The following is a 19,214-nucleotide window of genomic DNA, read 5'->3' on the forward strand; positions in this document are numbered from 1 at the left end:
GTCTATGCCACTTGTTGACTGCGATCTGAACACCAACTTCACTTTACATCAGAGCCTGGAAAGCTAGTATTACAGAAGTGTAATGTGAGAAAACCTGTACATTTAGGTCGCGTGCAAGCCAACATAGGCATCTGTCCAGATTCATATCATTGCGGCCCAGCCTTTATAGTATTACCATGTCAAATGTCATTAATTCTGCATTTAATTAGTCATCCCAGTCCCCTCTGTAGGGCGCTACGAGGCCAGATGCCAGCCTGAAACATAAGAACCTTAACTGAGCCAAACAAGTAGGAGTGACAACATAAATGAATCAAGCGGCGATGAAAAGGACAGCAAAGGTAAAGCAAAGTGACATGTTACTTACAGCAAGTCTTCCTATTGAAGGGAGGGTGGAGGGGCTCTCTTTTTCCCCGGCAGCATCCTGCGCTGCCACTTGGTCGAGCCTCATGTAGGAATCATACAATCCATCTCCGTATCTCACTGTAAAGAGAAAAAAAGATGGTCAGAAACGTCACTTCATTTCCATTCAGTACATTCATTTGACCAATGTAAAGTGACTGTAGTGATATCCATATGATGAGGAAGCCAAATAATAATGGAAAAATTATCATAATGCTTGTTTTGTCTCTATTACTGTACAATCAAATCTACATACAGATTGTTTTAATGGACAATAGATTGTAATGACTTAGGCTGCATTCACACAGCCGTCTAGACCCTTCTCATTTTAGGAACGTTCTCCTGTCGAAATTAAAAAAACAGACTTAAAAAAAAAAAACAGACAATAACGGACGCAAACACTTGTTATCCCTTTGTATCTGTTTGGATCAGTTATTGTTCAGCTAAACAAAAATGCATGCTCTGAAGTAAAAACGGATTGAAAAAACGGATGCAAAAGGATGACATAAAAGACTCATCCGTTTTCCATAGACTTCAATGCTAAATTTACTGTATCCGTTTTTTTCTTCTGTCAAAAAAACGGAAATGGGTGCAGACGGGTACAAACAGATGTAAACGGATTGTAAAAAAAAATCCCATTGACATGAATGTGATTTTTTTTTTTAAACCGTTTTTTAATCCGTTTACAGCCTGCAAGAACGGAACCGAAATGGGGATAAAAAAAACGGGGAGTGACGGCTGTGTGAACGCACCCTTACAGTTAGAAACATCCTTCCTACGCAGACCTGTGTGTCAGCAAGTTTATAGACCTAGATATAATGCTAATATAAGGCATAATAGAGGTGCATGGGGGCTCTAAATACACTATGTATGTCCTTCATGTCATATAGAAGAATATCAAACACCACTAGGAAGAATGTCTCCATATATATGGCAACCAAGGGAATCTTAACCTTCGCACCAAGCATGATCCCTACCCAAGTACAGTCTGATACGCTGAATGTCCATGTGGGACTCCACCTTGGGAGTCCATTTAAGGGTGCGGTCACACGTACAGGATCCTGTGCAGATTTGATGCGCAAGATTTGTAACTGCAGATTAGTTTAGTTTACATTGAAATCTGCAGCAGAAAATCCTGTGCATCAAATCTGTGTACGCGTGAACATACCCTAAAGGACTAACATCTTATCCCCTATCCAAAGGGTGAGATCTACATTCTCCGCTGGGGACCCCGTGATCTCAGTGCAGCCCCCTGTGCTGGTGATGGGTGAGATTTTCAAACCCGTGAGAAACTTGGACCGCTCCTCCCCTCCGCTCTCCAAAGTTTTCTGAAGCTAGAGAGGGGAGGAGCGAGGGCAGAGCCCGAGGTCGCACGTCTACACAAGATAATTAAGCCACGCCCCCGTGCAAACTTGCGACCTACCCAAATGGAGCCTATTTAATCAATGCGCAGATATGTAGATTCGTTCACAGATACAGACACGTGTACATATGTTAGTATTCCTAGTATATTGTTTCTACTCTAAAATAATAGTAAATATACCGCGATACACGTATATTGTGCGTTGGGCGTCGGGAGCCCCGCAATTTTCTCACGGTGTGAGGTGAGATTTTCAAACCCATGCAAAAGTTTGACCTCGGGCCCTGCCCTCGCTCCTCCCCCGTTGTAGCTTCGGAAGACTTCGGAGGGGAGGAGCGGTCCGAATTTCTCACGGGTTTGAAAATCTCACCCATCACCGGCCACTGCCTCCAAGACGGGGACCTGACATTACGGCCATGCCTCCTAGTGACACCACGCCCCTTCCCTGCATTTCTATGGGAGGGGGCGTGACGGCCGTCACGCCCCCACCCATAGACATGAATGGAAGGGGCATGGCGTGACATCACGTCACGTCCTTGTCTGACGCAGCGCCCGACACAGAATGCTGAAGGGCTGCTCTGAGATTGTGGGGGTCCCCAGCAATCATACATCTTATCCCCCAGTCTTTGGATAAGATGTATAAAGCGGGAATACCCCTTTAACTAATGAGTTATAGAAGTGAATAAACAGTGTGCCCTATACAATGAGCCATCTGATTATAACCTGCCTGGAATTTCAAGTACATAGCAAGTTACTGGAACGCGGAACAGCTTTAACAATAACTTTATATCAGGGAATTGCTCTTTAATATATACTTTAAAATGGCAATCGAGGAGGAGCCTTTATAGAATGAAGAAATGCCTAAACACAACAGGGCTAAGAATAAACCCAAGACAGACTGTAATCCACAGATGGCCATGACAGCTATATAGTTAAATAAACCAGCAATTATAGGATCTGGAAAGTTCCAAAGGCCTAAAAGTTTATGTCCCGAGATCCACAAATACAACACTAACACAAGAAAAGAAGCAAAAGCAACGTTGTTTTTACTTGCTGAACGTTCCTGCTAATGTGTGGAAGCACAAACTATTTATTTCCACATTCGGCCCCTGGGGCTGCTACGTAATGCGATCCAGTTCTTAGAACATGTTTACTTGTCCTCCAACGCCAAGGATTTGAAGTCTTTTATTGTCTGCTAAAAAAAAAAATGTCTTCTTGTGTCAAACAAAGAATGAAGTCATAAATAAACCGGCCCCGACATATAGATCAAGACTCATCTCACTGACTGTCAAGACAACCGAAAGTCTGGATCAGCGGATCAGGGGAAAACATAACAGAGACTGATGACAAGTGCGATCCTACAGAGAGGAACCGGTTCAACTGGTCAGGAAAGGGTTTTCATATCTCACACCAATGAGTCTTCCTTCATTACCGCTGCGCCGATCTGACATCTATACCGCCAGCTACTTCTGGCCTCACCGCCAAGAGCTGCTCATAAACAGGAGATGGCACTGGAGCAGGGTTGTTTCTATTCATATAGGAACAAAATGTCGGGCATTACAAAGTCTATCAGGCTGACACAAGTTTCATGACCAGTTTAACCCCTTAAAGACCAAGCGTTTTTTCCACTTTCGTTTTTTTCCTCCTTACCTTTTAAAAATCATAACCCTTTCAATTTTGGACCTAAAAATCCATGATGGCTTTTTTTTTTTGTGCCACCAATTCTACTTTGTAATGACATCAGTCATTTTACCCAAAAATCTTACGGCAAAACGGGAAAAAAAAAAATCATTGTGCGACAAAATTGAAGAAAAAACACAATTTTGTAACTTTTGGGGGCTTCCGTTTCTACACAGTACATTTTTTGGTAAAAATAACACCTTATCTTTATTCTGTAGGTCCATACGATGAAAATGATCCCCTACTTATATAGGTTTGATTTTGTCGTACTTCTGAAAAAAATCATAACTACATGCAGGAAAATTAATACATTTAAAATTGTCATCTTCTGACCCCTATATATTTAATTTTTTTTCTGCGTATGGGCCGTTATGAGGGCTCATTTTTCGTGCCGTGATCTGAAGTTTTTGCTCAAGCCTGGAACTCAGGCTCGAAGCAATGAAATGCCGATCGGAAAGCGTGGAGCCAGGGAGCCTCCTGCTGTCCTCTCAGCTGTTCGGGACGCTGCGACTTCACCACGGCGGTCCTGAACAGCTCCGCTGAGCTAACCAGCAGAATATTCTCCTGTTTTAAACGCCGCAATCAACTTTGATCGTGGCGTTTAAAGGGTTAATACAGGACATCAGCCCGATCGGTGATGTCCGGTATTAACCGGGACCCCGCAGATACAAAGCACGCTCAGCTTCTGAGCGTGCTTCACAGATCGGGAGCCGGCCACGGACGTAAATATACACTGCTCAAAAAAATAAAGGAAACACTTAAACAACACAATGTAACTCCAAGTCAATCCCACTTCTGTGAAATCACACTGTCCACTCAGGAAGCAACACTGATTGACAATCAATTTCACATGATGTTGTGCAAATGGAACAGACAACAGGTGGAAATTATAGGCAATTAGCAAGACACCCCAATAAAGGAGCGGTTCTGCAGGTTGTGACCACAGTCCACTTGTCAGTTCCTATGCTTCCTGGCTGATGTTTTGGACACTTTTGAATGCTGGCGAGTCTACAAGCCACACAAGTGGCTCAGGTAGTGCAACTCATCTAGGATGGCACTACAATGTGAGCTGTGGCAAGAAGGTTTGCGGTGTCTGTCAGCATAGTGTCCAGAGCATGGAGGCTCTACCAGGAGACAGGCCAGTACATCAGGAGACGTGGAGGAGGCAGTAGGAGGGAAACAACCCAGCAGCAGGACCGCTACCTCCGCCTTTGTGCAAGGAGGAGAAGGAGGAGCACTGCCAGAGCCTGCAAAATGACCTCCAGCAGGCCACAAATGTGCATGTGTCCACTCAAACAGTCAGAAACAGTCTCCATGAGGGACCAACATACACAGGTTGGGGGTTATGCTTACAGCCCAACATCGTGCAGGACGTTTGCCATTTGCCAGAGAACACCAAGACTGGCAAATTCGCCACTGGTGCCCTCTTCACAGACAAAAGCAGGTTCACACTGAACACATGTGACACACGTGACAGAGTCTGGAGATGCTGTGGAGAACATTCTGTTGCATTCTCCTGCAACATCCTCCAGCATGACCGGTTTGGTAGTGGGTCAGTAATGGTGTGGGGTGGCATTTCTTTGGGGGGCCGCACAGTCCTCCATGTGCTTGCCAGAGATAGCCTGATTGCCATTAGGTACCGAGATGAGATCCTCAGACCCCTTGTGAGACCATATGCTGGTGCGGTTGGCCCTGGGTTCCTCCTAATGCAAGACAATGCTAGACTTCATGTGGCTGGAGTGTGTCAGCAATTCCTGCAAGAGTAAGGCATTGATGATATGGACTGGCCGCCCGTTCCCCAGACCTGAATTCGATTGAGCACATCTGGGACATCATGTCTCGCTCCATCCACCACAGACTGTCCAGGAGTTGGTGGATGCTTTAGTCCAGGTCTGGGAGGACATCCCTCAGGAGACCGCCACCTCATAAGGAGCATGCCCAGGCGTTGTAGGGAGGTCATTGGGGCACGTGGAGGTCACACACACACACACACACACACACACACTCACTCACTACTGAGCCTCATTTTATCTTGTTTTAAAGGACATTACATCAAAGTTGGATCAGCCTGTAGTGTGGTTTCCCACTTAATTTTTAGTGTGACTCCATATCCAGACCTCCACGGGGAGATACATTTGATTTCCATTGATAATCTTTGTGTGATTTTGTTGTCAGCACATTCAACTATGTAAAGACGAAAGTATTTCATACGATTAGTTCATTTAGATCTAGGATGTGTTATCTTAGTGTTCCCTTTTTGAGCAGTGTACGTCCGTGGTTGTTAAGGGTTAAAGAAGAGGTCCACTGTTACAAAATGTATCCCCTATCGGCGGGTTAGGGGTCTGACCGCTGGGATCTCCCCGCCATCTCCTGTACGGGGCCCTGGCTCAGCGCTGAGAGCACGTTTCACACCCAGCAGGTACAAAGGCACCCCTCTACTCATCTCTACGGAAGAGGTGGAGACACAGCGTTCTTGTGTCTCCACCTCTCCCATAGAGATGAATGGAGGGGGTGCGTTTGTACCAGTTGACCAGCACCTCGCATGGGGCCAAATTGGGGCCCCATAAGGGAGATTGCGGGGGCTGAGGAGGGTAGTGGTGTTGGTGCACCCAGAGGTCAGACCCCATGCGATCAGACATTTATCCCCTATCCTCTAGGTTTTGGGTCTGAGGCCTATTCGCTGCTGTAATTGAAATGCAAGATAACAATTTTGCCGACACATAATTGCAGTAATCACGAAATGTGAGTGAGTGAAGTCTGGAAGATAGTCTTAAGCTATCATTTACAATTAAGGAGATGTGTGTGTGTCGTCTACGCTAGTTCAATAAAAGTGGGGATATGGAAAAGTTAAGTCAACCCGGTCAATGTGCCTTATCCGGAATGTTTCTCCAGGAGGGAGGGAGGGAGGTCGGGGATGGAGCGGATGATCAAATATCTCTACAGAGTGAGGAAGCCACCCATAGATCCCATCTTCGGGAGAATTTACTCATGTTCCCTGAACCCAATGCTATTATTTTTTCATAGGAGTAGGTAGTATTTATTTTGTGTACTAGAACATCCTCGGTGGGGACAGATGTTTTCCAGCAACACATAAGCAGCGTTTTTGCAATAATACAAATGAGACAGAAGAGGTCTCTATGGGGGGGGGGGGGGGGGGGGGTATATAGTCAAGGTGAAGAAATAGTAGAACTGAGTGAGGTTGCCTGATCAAAGGGAATGGGAATATGTTGGATAATTATTTGAAACAACCTGACCAAAAAGTAAGTATAGTTGGACCTGTCCACAGGATATGATTTAAGGACCCTCTACAACCACAACCTCGCCAACAATACATGGATGCACCTGGGTATGCTTTAGCAATTTTCTCTGGTGTATTGTACCACCTTAATAGTGTTTTATATGCAGATTCCTTATACGAGGAACATTGGAAGGCTTTATGAATATTTCTGAAGGCGTCTTGCCAGTCGTCTACTGTAAAGTACAACTATATACTCTTTAAACTTAGGGCCACAGATGTGAAGGAATCTTTAATGAATACCAAGTCATTTACCATCCACACATGGGGGACTTCTAGGACAACCATGCGGACCGCCGACATACTAAGCAGAAATCTCATGTCTACGGCCTGCTAAAATACATTTGTTTGCGAGACAAGCAACTCCAAGCCTATAAGCCATTAAAAAGTGATATTCCAAGTTAACATTTACAGTATAGGTGATAACCATCTGCTCGTAGGGGGTTGGGGGGGAGGGGGGGGGTTAACTGCTGGGACTCCCAACAGTCACAAGAATGGCAGTTGCTTGTCACCTGAGTGAATGGAGTAGCATAGATTTACTCTGCTATCTTCAGAAGACCGAGAGCAGGGGTCTAAAGCTGTGGCCCTCCAGATGTTGCAAAACTTCAACTCCCAGCACGCCCGGATAGTAGACCAGTTTAAATCTTGGGATGACCCCATTAACATCAAGTTGGTGCACCCTGTTCCCTTCTAGCAGCCTTAGGTAAAATTTGGAACAAGAATGTCAGTAGTCACATCCATGAAACCACTAGGCTTCCCATGAGCATAAGTACAGATGTACAGATTTTTTCAAAGGGTGGATAACCCCATTACAGTAAAAGTAAAGTAAATTGTATTCAAGTTCTTCCTTATAATACAATAAAAACAAAAAAACAAGAACTGTTACTTCATGAAAATAAATCAGCTGGCACTACTTCCTAATTCCCAGAAGAAAAGTCCAATAGTCAAAAGCTAAAAAAATAGAAAAATAAAGAGTAGCACTCACCAACAGTTTCTTTCATAAACCATGGACTGGTATGTAAATACAGTAAATACAGGTGAGAGCTCTCTGCGGCGGCACTTGGCGTACCTGCCCATTGTGTGCAGGGAGATAGATTTGCAATTTTTTTTATCAATGCAAAAAGAAAAACTATTGGGGAGTGCCCAAATCATGTGTACTTTGGCAGGAATGAGTATCACTGCATCTGCCAGGCTAAGATTTGGCCTTCAGACTACCAAACTATGTTAAGAACACCTAAGCCAAATCCAATGGCCCCATCCTATGCCTGGTATTGGACAAGGTGGTCTTAGGCTTGTGTGCGGCTGCCTGGTATAGGAAAACTCACTCATGAGGCCCACGTCGGGCTGTTGTGCTGATAGAGCTTTCTACATACAATGAGAAAAGCAGTGCCGAGCACTGGAACTAAATACAGATTCGTTTTACTTGCTATGTGCTTCAGAAACTGGCAGTCAAATGACCTGCCTACGACCTGCAGTCGAGCGGTTGTTGCTTCTAGCTGGTTTCAAGTCATAAAAGAAGTATCTTAGACAGGAGTTATCCTATGATGGACACAGAAAATCACAGAGTTCTTCTAGAGCTAAGGGGTCATTTTGAAGACTGCATGGCTGTATCTTTAATTCTATGTAACTTATAGGATTGGATATAGCTGTTCAGGCTAAACCCCCTAATACCATGGGATGTTCTGTATGTTTGGACTTATACTGGAGGTACTGTACTGGGTTTGTCTATACCAGATTACATGTAAACGTATATAAATCAAGAGGGTCAGATGGAGTCTTCCATTAAGTCAAAAACTTTCTGGAGCCAATGGGTACTGAAACTTGTCAAACAACTACAAAGAAAAAAAATATATACCAGTAATAATATATATATATATATATATATATATATATATATATATATATATATATATATACACACACACACACACACACATATATATACACATACATTGGTCAGCCTTTCTGACAAGTGTGTCTTGCCTACAGTCAAGCAAAGTGGTGTGAGTGTCATGGTCTGGGCTTGGGACTAGGAAGTTTCAGCTCATTCAGGGAACTACACAGCTCAAAAAAATAAAGGGAACACAAACAACACAAAGTAACTCCAGGTCAATCACACTTCTGTGAAATCACACTGTCCACTCAACACTAATTGACAATCAATTTCACATGCTGTTGTGCAAATGGAACAGACAACAGGTGGAAATTATAGGCAATTAGCAAGACACCCCCCAATAAAGGAGTGGTTCTGCAGGTGGTGACCACAGTCCACTTGTCAGTTCCTATGCTTCCTGGCTGATGTTTTGGTTACTTTTAAATGCTGTCGGTGATTGCACTCTAGTGGTAGCATGAGACGGAGTTTACAACCCACACATGTGGCTCAGGTAGTGCAGCTCATCCAGGATGGTACATCAACGTGAGCTGTGGCAAGAAGGTTTGCTGTGTCTGTCAGTGTAGTGTCCAGAGCATGGAGGCGCTACCAGGAAACAGGCCAGTACATCAGGAAACATGGAGGAGGCCATAGGAGGGCAACAACCCAGCAGCAGGACCATTACCTCCGCCTTTGTGCAAGGAGGAGCACTGCCAGAGCCCAGCAAAATGACCTCCAGCAGGCCACAAATGTGCATGTGTCCACTCAAATGATCAGAAACAGACTCCATGAGGGTGGTATGAGGGCCCAATGTCCACAGGTGGGGGTTGTGCTTACAGCCCAACACCATGCAGGACGTTTGGCATTAGCCAGAGAACGCCAAGATTGGCAAATTCGCCACTGGCACCCTGTGCTCTTCCCAGATGAAAGCAGGTTCCCACTGAGCACATGTGACAGGCATGACAGAGTCTGGAGACGCCGTGGAGAATGTTCTGCTGCCTGCAACATCCTCCAGCATGACCAGTTTGGCAGAGGGTCAGTAATGGTGTGGGGTGGCATTTCTTCGGGGGCTACACAGCCCTCCATGTGCTTGCCAGAGGTAGTCCGACTGCCATTTGGTACCGAGATGAGATCCTCAGACCCCTTGTGAGACCATATGCTGGTGCAGTTGGCCCTGGGTTTCTCCTAATGCAAGACAATGCTAGACCTCATGTGGCTGGAGTGTTTCAGCAGTTCCTGCAAGAGGAAGGTATTGATGCTATGGACTGGCCTGCCCATTACCCAGACCTGAATGTGGGACATCATGTCTTGCTCCATCCACCAACGCCATGTTGCATTACAGACTGTCCAGGAGTTGACGGATGCTTTAGTCTAGGTCTGGGAGGACATCTCTCAGGAGACCATCCGCCACCACATCAGGAGCATTCCCAGGCATTGTAGGAAGGTCATACGGGAACATGGAGGCCACATACACTACTGAGCCTCATTTTGACTTGTTTTAAGGACATTACATCAAAGTTGGATCAGCCTGTAGTGTGGTTTTCCACTTTGATCTTGAGCGTGACTCCATATCCAGACCACGATGGGTTGATAAATTTGGTTTCCATGCAACTATGTAAAGACTAAAGTATTTATTACAATTGGTTCATTCATTCAGATCTAGGATGTGATATCTTAGTATCCTTTATGTTTTTGAGCACAACATGTGCTGTAACATACTGACGACCACTGCCTTGATAAAGAAGTTGAGGGTAAAGCTGATTGACTGGCCAAGCATGTCTCCACAACTTCTTTACGGCAGTGCTGTAAAATATTGACAATTTGGGCCCAATCTGGAGATTTCCACTGCCTTTTGTTGCCAAAGTTTAGACATTAATGGGTGTGTGTTGGGTTATTTTGAGGGACACAATAATGCTGGGCGGTATACCGTTTCATACCGAAATTTTTGTGCTGCACAATATTAATTTTTCCCATACCGCAATACCGTTTGGGCCCCTCCCCCTCAAGAATGAATGAGTTATCAACCCAGCGCTGCGCTGTCCCCACATCGGGGAACTAATCATATGTGACCCGCGAGCGCTGTTCTGTGTCCCCTCCCCCCCCCAATTAATTATCAGCCCAGTGCTGCGCTGTCCCCATTAGGGTACTACTCACATATTACCGCAAGAGCTGCCCTCCTCGTCCTCCTGTTTGTTGCGGGCCACCGGCGCTGACAATCTATACTGTACACTGTATCCCTATGCCCGGGCTGCAAAATAAACTTTAACGCACCTTCCTACGTTCCCCCGTCGGTCCGGACCTACTTCCTGGGGAAAGAAACGTCCGAGAGCCGTCAGCCAGACGGCTTCTTACATGACCGTGGGCTCAGCCTATCACCGGCCGAGGCGGAACATCGCTGCGGCCGGTGATAGGCCAACGGCTCTCCGACGTTCCCATCCCCAGGAAGAGCATGAGGCCGACATAGGAAGGTGTGTTAAAGTTTACTTTGTTTATCTTTTGCAGTCCGGGCATAGGGATACAGAGTACAGTATAGAGTGTCAGCGCCGGCGGCCCACAACAAGCATGAGGACGAGGAGGGCAGCACTTGCGGGTGGTATGTGAGTAGTACGCAGATGGGGACAACGCAGCACTGGGCTGATAATTAGGGGGGTGAGAAGCGGAACATCGCTCGCAGGTCACATGATTTGGGGGGGGGGGAGAAATACCGTTATATACCGTGGAACCGCCATAAATTACAAAAATACCATGATACACATATTTGGTCATACTGCCCAACTCTAGTACACAACATTAAACATTGATATACAAGCTGTACATTCACTACTGTATGTAAGTTACCTGGTTATGTATGTTACTGGGCCATCTGAGTGGCCCAGCCGCTAGTCATCAATAGAAAACTGCCCAAAAATGTAGGTGGCTCCAGCACATTCCTAGGTACGCTGGCTACGTGGGATTCGGACAGCTCTCTTTATATAATCATATGGTTTTGCTTCCCTAAACTGCCTCCAGAGTGCACAGATCCTTTGTGACCGAGACAACAACATGTCAGGAAATGAAGAGGCTTTACTGACTACATTCTTATAGCGAAGACTGTGCTCATGTGACCTCGCTGAACTCTATAGATTGGAACAGAACTTTGCGACAGATCTGGAGTTAAAGTCACCAGGTCATAATGGAATTTAGCGATGAAGGTTCCACTACATTCCTGTCAGCACAGTCATAGAAACCGAAACATAAATCTCCAGGTCCTAAACATCACATCTACCTACCTATACAGTGACACAGCTATGGGGAATGTAACCACATATTTTCAAGCGTTCGGGACAGTTTCTGCAACCAGCAACAGCGACCATACTGGTTATTACCCAGCTTTTCCAGAACCAGATATAACTAAGAAATGGCTGAACAGAAGAACTGATTGCATGATGGACGTAACTTAGGGGTCCTTATCTACTTTACTTCTGATGTCATGAAACTAGAGCCTGTCACTTCAACCGGAAGACGTCAACACAGTGAAATGGAGAAGTGGTGAAATTCCTATCTATCATGGTGGTTCCCAACCAGTGCGCCTCCAGCTGTTGCAAAATTACAACTCCCAGCATGCCCAGACAGCCGTTGGCTGTCTGGGCATGATGGGTGTTGTAGTTTTGCAACAGCTGGAGGCACACTGGTTGGGAACCACTACTCTAACACATTAGCCCTGATTTACTCACACGATCCCGACTCTTTATCGGGTTGTGCGACCCAACTGAGTCGCACGTCCTCTGCTACACTATGTGCGACACATTTTACTGGTAAAACCCTGACGATTTTCCAATTACTCTGAGTATTTTTTTTTAAAGGGGCGTGGTTTGCATAATTAGGGGCGTGTTCCTGACATTTTCTTGAAAACCCGACAGTTTTATTTAAAAACCCACCAGAAAAATAGTGAATAAGGCTGGGTTCCCACTACGTTTTCTCCCATACGGCGGGGGGGGGAGCTAAAACCTCGCGCTCCCATATGTCATTAATTTCAATGAGCCGGCTGGAGTGAAACGTTCGGTCGGCTCCTTTTTTGCGCCGTATGCACTTTTTCCCCGGACCTAAAACTGTTGTCAACCACGGTTTGAGGTCCGGTTGTAAAAGCTCATACTAGGCGACTAAGGTTGCTGAAACGCGTCACTCTACTCCATGATCCATGTTGCTGTTTGCTGTGTGAATTCACAATAAATCATCTTCTTGCATCGTGCTTTTGTGCTGGACATTCTTCTACTTTCTAAAAGCTCATACGGCGCAAAAATGAGCCGACCGAACGTACGGGAGCGCGAGGTTTTAGCTCCCCCCTGTCGTATACGCTCCCGTATGGGGAAAACGTGATGTGAACCCAGCCTTACTGAAGTTGAAAACCCGACTGCCTTGAGGTGTGAGGAATCTGTTAAAAATTTGTGTGTGTGTGTGTGTTTTGTAAATCCTGTTACTTTGCCCCCTCAGTAGCTTTTTTTGGGAATTTTTTTAATTTGGTTTTCAAGAATTTTCCAGACATGTATGAAACGTTGATAAATACGTGTGAAAAAAAAAAAAAACACACTGAAAATAACCCGACATGCTTAGTAAATCAGGGCCATTGTATTCTCATGCAGGCTGATGGGAAACACACAATGCTGTATTTGTTGAAGTGCCTATATAGAGTGGCGGTCTATTGTCACCATCGTCACTGCATCCTCTCAGCAGGAAGACAATGAACACCTCGAACACTTTTACAGACTATATAAAGGGACACGTACTCTATGGAAGCCACCTGGCGCACTCACAGACAAAACCAGTCGCGCATTGAATGATACTTGGAAACATGACTTGAGCGACTAAGTGACAGAAACAGAACATCTAAGGGAAGAGGATAAAATGGGATTAGTATAAGTCTCTAGTGACCTGGCACTACTACGGGATAAAAGGCAACAAGTGGGCAAAATTCACTGGCAGTTCAGGGTACATTGGAATGCCAAGTGGGTCGACGAGGCGGCAAAGAGTCAATATCACAACCAAGAGTAATCCGCCTGGCACGTCTCAAACATTTTATGACTACTGCCAAACCTGGCAAATCAATGATCACTGAGTCTACAGGGGACCTTTTTTTATTTTTTTATTTTTTTTTTAGGGACAGGCTGCCATGCAGAAGGCACAGTACTTTGGATTTTTTGTGATATTTTTAGTAATATAAGGACCCTTGAAGACAATTCTAAAGGTGGCATCTGGGTCAATAAAACATTTAATGGGACTGAAAAGTTCAGATTGCAGAGTCCTTTCTTTGCCCCTGGGCACTGCCACCTGTATAAAAGTGGCAAACCAATAGCTGAGCCCCTCTGACTGCCACAGCACTAAATGGTACAATATATAGTAACCCAGAATGGCGTTAATGACTCGCTGCAATGCAAAAGGTTATCCCCCATCTTACACGGTTTGATGGAGACCTATGTTTATAGCCATATACATCATACATACACACATACATACATATATATATATAGCAATACATAGGATATATCTTATTCATTCCTTCCACAGGCTTAACAGGAACGCAGGGAATATTATACACTATTCCAGATGAAGAGGCTAATGCTAAACATTGGCTGTTATGGACGTAATAGGATTATCCTAATCCCCTATAAAACAAAGGATTAACAGTATTACTGTATTCTATGCATCAAGCCACTCTATTCACACAGTTATTGGGACACGACAGAGATGGGACAAGCCCATGTGCTATCACTGGGTGCAGGAAGCCTAAATATACTCTGTCACCAATAGATAACACTACAGCCAGCCCATAGGATGACAGATGGGAAACATGCTATACCCCATCAACAGAGAGAAGCGGAAATACTCAGCACGTGTCTGCAATGGTGGGCGCACTGGTAACACACGCCTGTCACTGGGCAGCCGAACATAATGTCAAGGAATAATATAGTAATAGGTGAAATTATTTATTATGTGATATGTCCTATGGACACTAAAGATCACTATATAGGATACGTCCTAGGGACACTAAAGATCACTATATAGGATACGTCCTATGGACACTAAAGATCACTATATAGGATACGTCCTATGGACACTAAAGATCACTATATAGGATACGTCCTATGGACACTAAAGATCACTATATAGGATAACTCCTATGGACACTAAAGATCACTATATAGGATACGTCCTATGGACACTAAAGATCACTATAGAGGAAACGTCCTATGGACACTAATAGTCACTGTATAAGATACGTCCTATGGACACTAAAGATCACTATATAGGATACGTCCTATGGACACTAAAGATCACTATAGAGGAAACGTCCTATGGACACTAATAGTCACTGTATAAGATGTGTCCGATGGACACTTGAGATCACTGTATATGATACAACCAATAGACTAATTATCACCGTATATGATAGAACCTATGGACAATGATAATCACTGTATATGATACGACCAATAGACTAATTATCACTGTATATGATACAACCTATAGACAATGATAATCACTGTATATGATACGACCAATAGACTAATTATCACTGTATATGATACAACCTATGGACAATGAAGATCACTATATATAATACAACCTATGGACAATGAAGATCACTGTATATGATACATCCTATAGACAATTATCACTATATATAATACAACCTATGGACAATGAAGATCACTGTATATGATATGCCCTATGGACAATGAAGATCACTATGATACAACCTATAGACAATGATAATCACTATATATAATACAACCTATGGACAATGAAGATGATTGTATATATGATATCACCTATGAACAAGAATGATGGATTGGTCACTTTATGTCCTATGGACAATGATCACTATATATAATACATCCTAGTACAATGCTGATCACTATATAATATCTCCTATGACAATAACATTCACATATATGTATATATTATATATGATACATCCTACGGACTATAAACAATAATCACTGTCTATAAAACACCCTATGGACAATTATATATATATATATATATATATATATATATATATATGATACATCCTATGGACATTGATTATCACTGTATATAATATGTCCTATAAACAATAATCACTGTCTATAACACAACCTATGGACAATGATCACTGTCTATAACACAACCTATGGACAATAATCACTGTCTATAACACAACCTATGAACAATAATCACTGTATATTACACACCCTATGGACAATGATCACTGTCTATAACACAACCTATGGACAATAACCACTGTCTATAACACAACCTATGGACAATAATCACTGTCTATAACACAACCTATGGACAATAACCACTGTCTATAACACAACCTATGGACAATAATCACTGTCTATAACACAACCTATGGACAATAATCACTGTCTATAACACACCCTATGGACAATGATCACTGTCTATAACACAACCTATGGACAATAATCACTGTATATTACACACCCTATGGACAATTATATATATATATATATATATATATATATGATACATCCTATGGACATTGATTATCACTGTATATAATATGTCCTATAAACAATAATCACTGTCTATAACACAACCTATGGACAATAATCACTGTCTATAACACAACCTATGGACAATAATCACTGTATATTACACACCCTATGGACAATTATATATATATATATATATATATATATATATATATATATATATGATACATCCTATGGACATTGATTATCACTGTATATAATATGTCCTATAAACAATAATCACTGTCTATAACACAACCTATGGACAATAATCACTGTCTATAACACAACCTATGGACAATAATCACTGTATATTACACACCCTATGGACAATGATCACTGTCTATAACACAACCTATAGACAATAAATATAACAATCTAGACAATAAACACATATGATGTGCAATGATGGCTTTCTGTAATCCATGTCTTGTCTTTGGGCAGCCTGACACATGCCAGGAAATGATACAGCCATAGATGCAAAGAATTGTTCTACAACACAAGCAATAGACATTGCCGATCTCTGTAGAAGATCCAGAAGACACAGATAATAATTGTATAGATATTCTATGGACAACGCTGATCGCCGTTTCTATAGCTACAAGATGTTAATTATCTGTGGGATGACCAGAACAATGTGTTAGATATGTTCCATATAGTGGGTGGACAATTGTGGAGAAGCACAATGAACAGACCCATTTGGCAGGCAGAGTTGCGAGCAGATCGATGACAGATGTGATCGATCAGATTGTTCAGCAGATGACGTGCAGCATCTATACAATGAGCCCCGTGACATTGTACCTGCTGTGATGGGGCCCTCGGGCTTCCTCGTCAGGATCATCATGGCTGCCAACTGGAGGGGGGAGCTGAGGGCTCGGTGCAGTCCATCCCCGGGCGCGGCTCGGGCTCATATGCAGAACGGCCCCGCTCCGCCAGCGCTGCATCCGTACACAAGAACACTGGCGAGCGACTCTCAACCCTAGACTGAGGCCGTGGTGGGCGGGGCCAGGACGGTGGGCGGACCCCACGGGGTAAAACTTATTGAGAGTTGTCAGCCATTGGTGCCCGCGATGAACGGGGCGGGGCTAGCGGGTATAGCGTTTCTCCAACAGAAGTAGTGGAGGGGAAGTGACAGGAAGGGGTGACGAGCGCTGGGGGAGGAGGCGGCGGATGTGGGGGCTCCGGGCTAGAGGAAGCTGCGCTACTGCTGCAAAACACGGACAGGGGGGTGGCTAGAACCCCCATGGAAGTACCAAAGTGAAGTGGCCGGAACAGTCACGTGACTTCCCGCCCCATGGTCGTCTTGCTGAACAGCGCGGTTTGGTTGCTAGGCAGACTGACGCGTCTAGACGGAGCAGGACTGAGGGACATTATGGGGAGGGGACGCCTGGTTACCCGCTGTCCTGCCCGCTATCGGCGGCTCCAAGCCCGGGAACTTGTGGGATCTGTTTTCATAGTGTAGAAGAGGGTCCATGCAGCTACCGGCAGTATAACCCCCTGTACGGAAGTGTTGTGGGGAGAGTTATCAAAACCGGTGCACAGGGAGAGGGGTGGAGTTGTCCATAGCAACCCCATAATTGTTTTAATGAAAACCTGCGCAAAGGAAAAGTTGGTTAGCTGCCCATAGCAACCAATCAGATCGCTTCTTTCATTTTTCAGAGGGCTTTTAAAAAATGAGCTGATTGGTTGCCATGGACAACTGGGCAACTTTTCATCTGCACAGGTTTTGATAAATCTCCCCCTAAATGCATAATTCTGAATATGAAAGGTGAATGGCCTCTAATAGTTACCGCCATGACAACATCACATTAGGCACAGTCATATCTGGGGCTCAGTCCCTGGTCCCCCCCCCCCCCCCCCCCCATGTCGACGATCGCTGCAAATCGGCAATCAGTTCAGATTGGCGATTCCGGGCTGATTGGGTCTCAGATGACCCAATAGCCTGGAAAATAGGGATGTCAGAGACAGCCCCGATCATCCTGAAGGTCATGGGTGCCACCTCCTCCTGTCCCCTGCGATTGGCTTATCAGAACTGACCGCCGAATCGCAGGGGTGAAAGTTCATGTCGCCCGCTCTGCCCGTCCCTGGATGTCGGGGTGAAAGATGGCGGAGACCGGCAGCAGTTACCTCCGATCACGGTACACCGTCGGCTGACAGGCGGCAGGCAAGTGGCGGTGTGGGTTTCAGATGCAGCTGTGACGATCGCCCTAAAGTAATTTTCACTGCTGTATCTGGGAGTTTCAAAACTACAACTCCCAGCATGCCCAGAAAGCCTTTGGCTGTCTGGGCATGCTGGGAGTTGTAGTTCTGCAACATCTGGGGGGCTACAATTTGGAGACCACTGTCCTTCCAGATATTGCAAAACTACAACTCTCGGCATGCCCATACTGTCTAGGGACGCTTGGAGTTGTAGTTCTATTCCCCAAAAAACATTTCAGCAAAATTCATTCTCCAAAATCCCATTGTCGCTCCTTCTCTTCTGAGCCCTCTAGTGCACCCACAGCCACTTTACATTCACATATGAGGTATTTTCTTACTCAGGAGAAATTGGGTTACATATTTTGGGGGGACTTTTACTCCTTGTAAAAATAAAAAAATATGGGTCTACAAGCAGGGCTGTGGAGTCGGTAGATAAATGTTCCGACTCAGACTCCGGAGTTCTTTGTACTTCCGACTCCTCTGTATTAATATGTGAATGTATTTTATACATTCCTTGAAGGAAAGAAAGGTAACCAACATGTCATTACCACAGGACTACAGCCTGGGAAGCCAACAGTCTACTGTATTGAACAGTTTGTGTGCTGATCATCTGCTGAAGATAGGGCAGTGGGAGGATCCAGGAAGGGGCATTTATTATAAGGGTGCGTTCCCACAGGGTGTATATGCAGCGTATTTGACGCTGCGCAAATTTTACGGCAGCAGCGGGAAATACGCTGTGTATCCCTTGCTCACTATACACACAGGGCTTTCCGGCAGCAGCCCTATGTGTGTAGTGAGTTTTGGAGGCGGGGCCGTGTGCCGGCGTGTCTGTGACGCGCGGCCCTGCCTCCAAAACTCACTACACACATAGGGCTGCCGCCGGAAAGCCCTGTG

General features: G+C 44.6%; 1 protein-coding gene across 7 annotated transcripts in view; it reads right to left on the bottom strand.

Annotated features, from left to right (window-relative positions):
* The window catches only part of DYRK3 (dual specificity tyrosine phosphorylation regulated kinase 3), a 43,290-nt gene extending 25,565 nt beyond the window's left edge, over positions 1 to 17,725 (bottom strand). The window contains exons 1-2 of one of the 7 annotated variants that reach the window (XM_056558000.1): positions 16,923 to 17,725; positions 365 to 480 (exon numbers count right to left, since the gene is read on the bottom strand). In XM_056558000.1, coding sequence (XP_056413975.1) covers positions 365 to 480; positions 16,923 to 16,965 — 159 coding nt within the window. In that variant the 5' untranslated portion in view covers positions 16,966 to 17,725. The other 6 variants (XM_056558003.1, XM_056558006.1, XM_056558001.1 and 3 more) reach the window with 6 other exon arrangements.
* Positions 17,726 to 19,214: the final 1,489 nt, after the last annotated feature.

The sequence above is a fragment of the Hyla sarda genome, chromosome 2 (genome assembly GCF_029499605.1).
Source record: "Hyla sarda isolate aHylSar1 chromosome 2, aHylSar1.hap1, whole genome shotgun sequence".
Classification (NCBI taxonomy): domain Eukaryota; kingdom Metazoa; phylum Chordata; class Amphibia; order Anura; family Hylidae; genus Hyla; species Hyla sarda.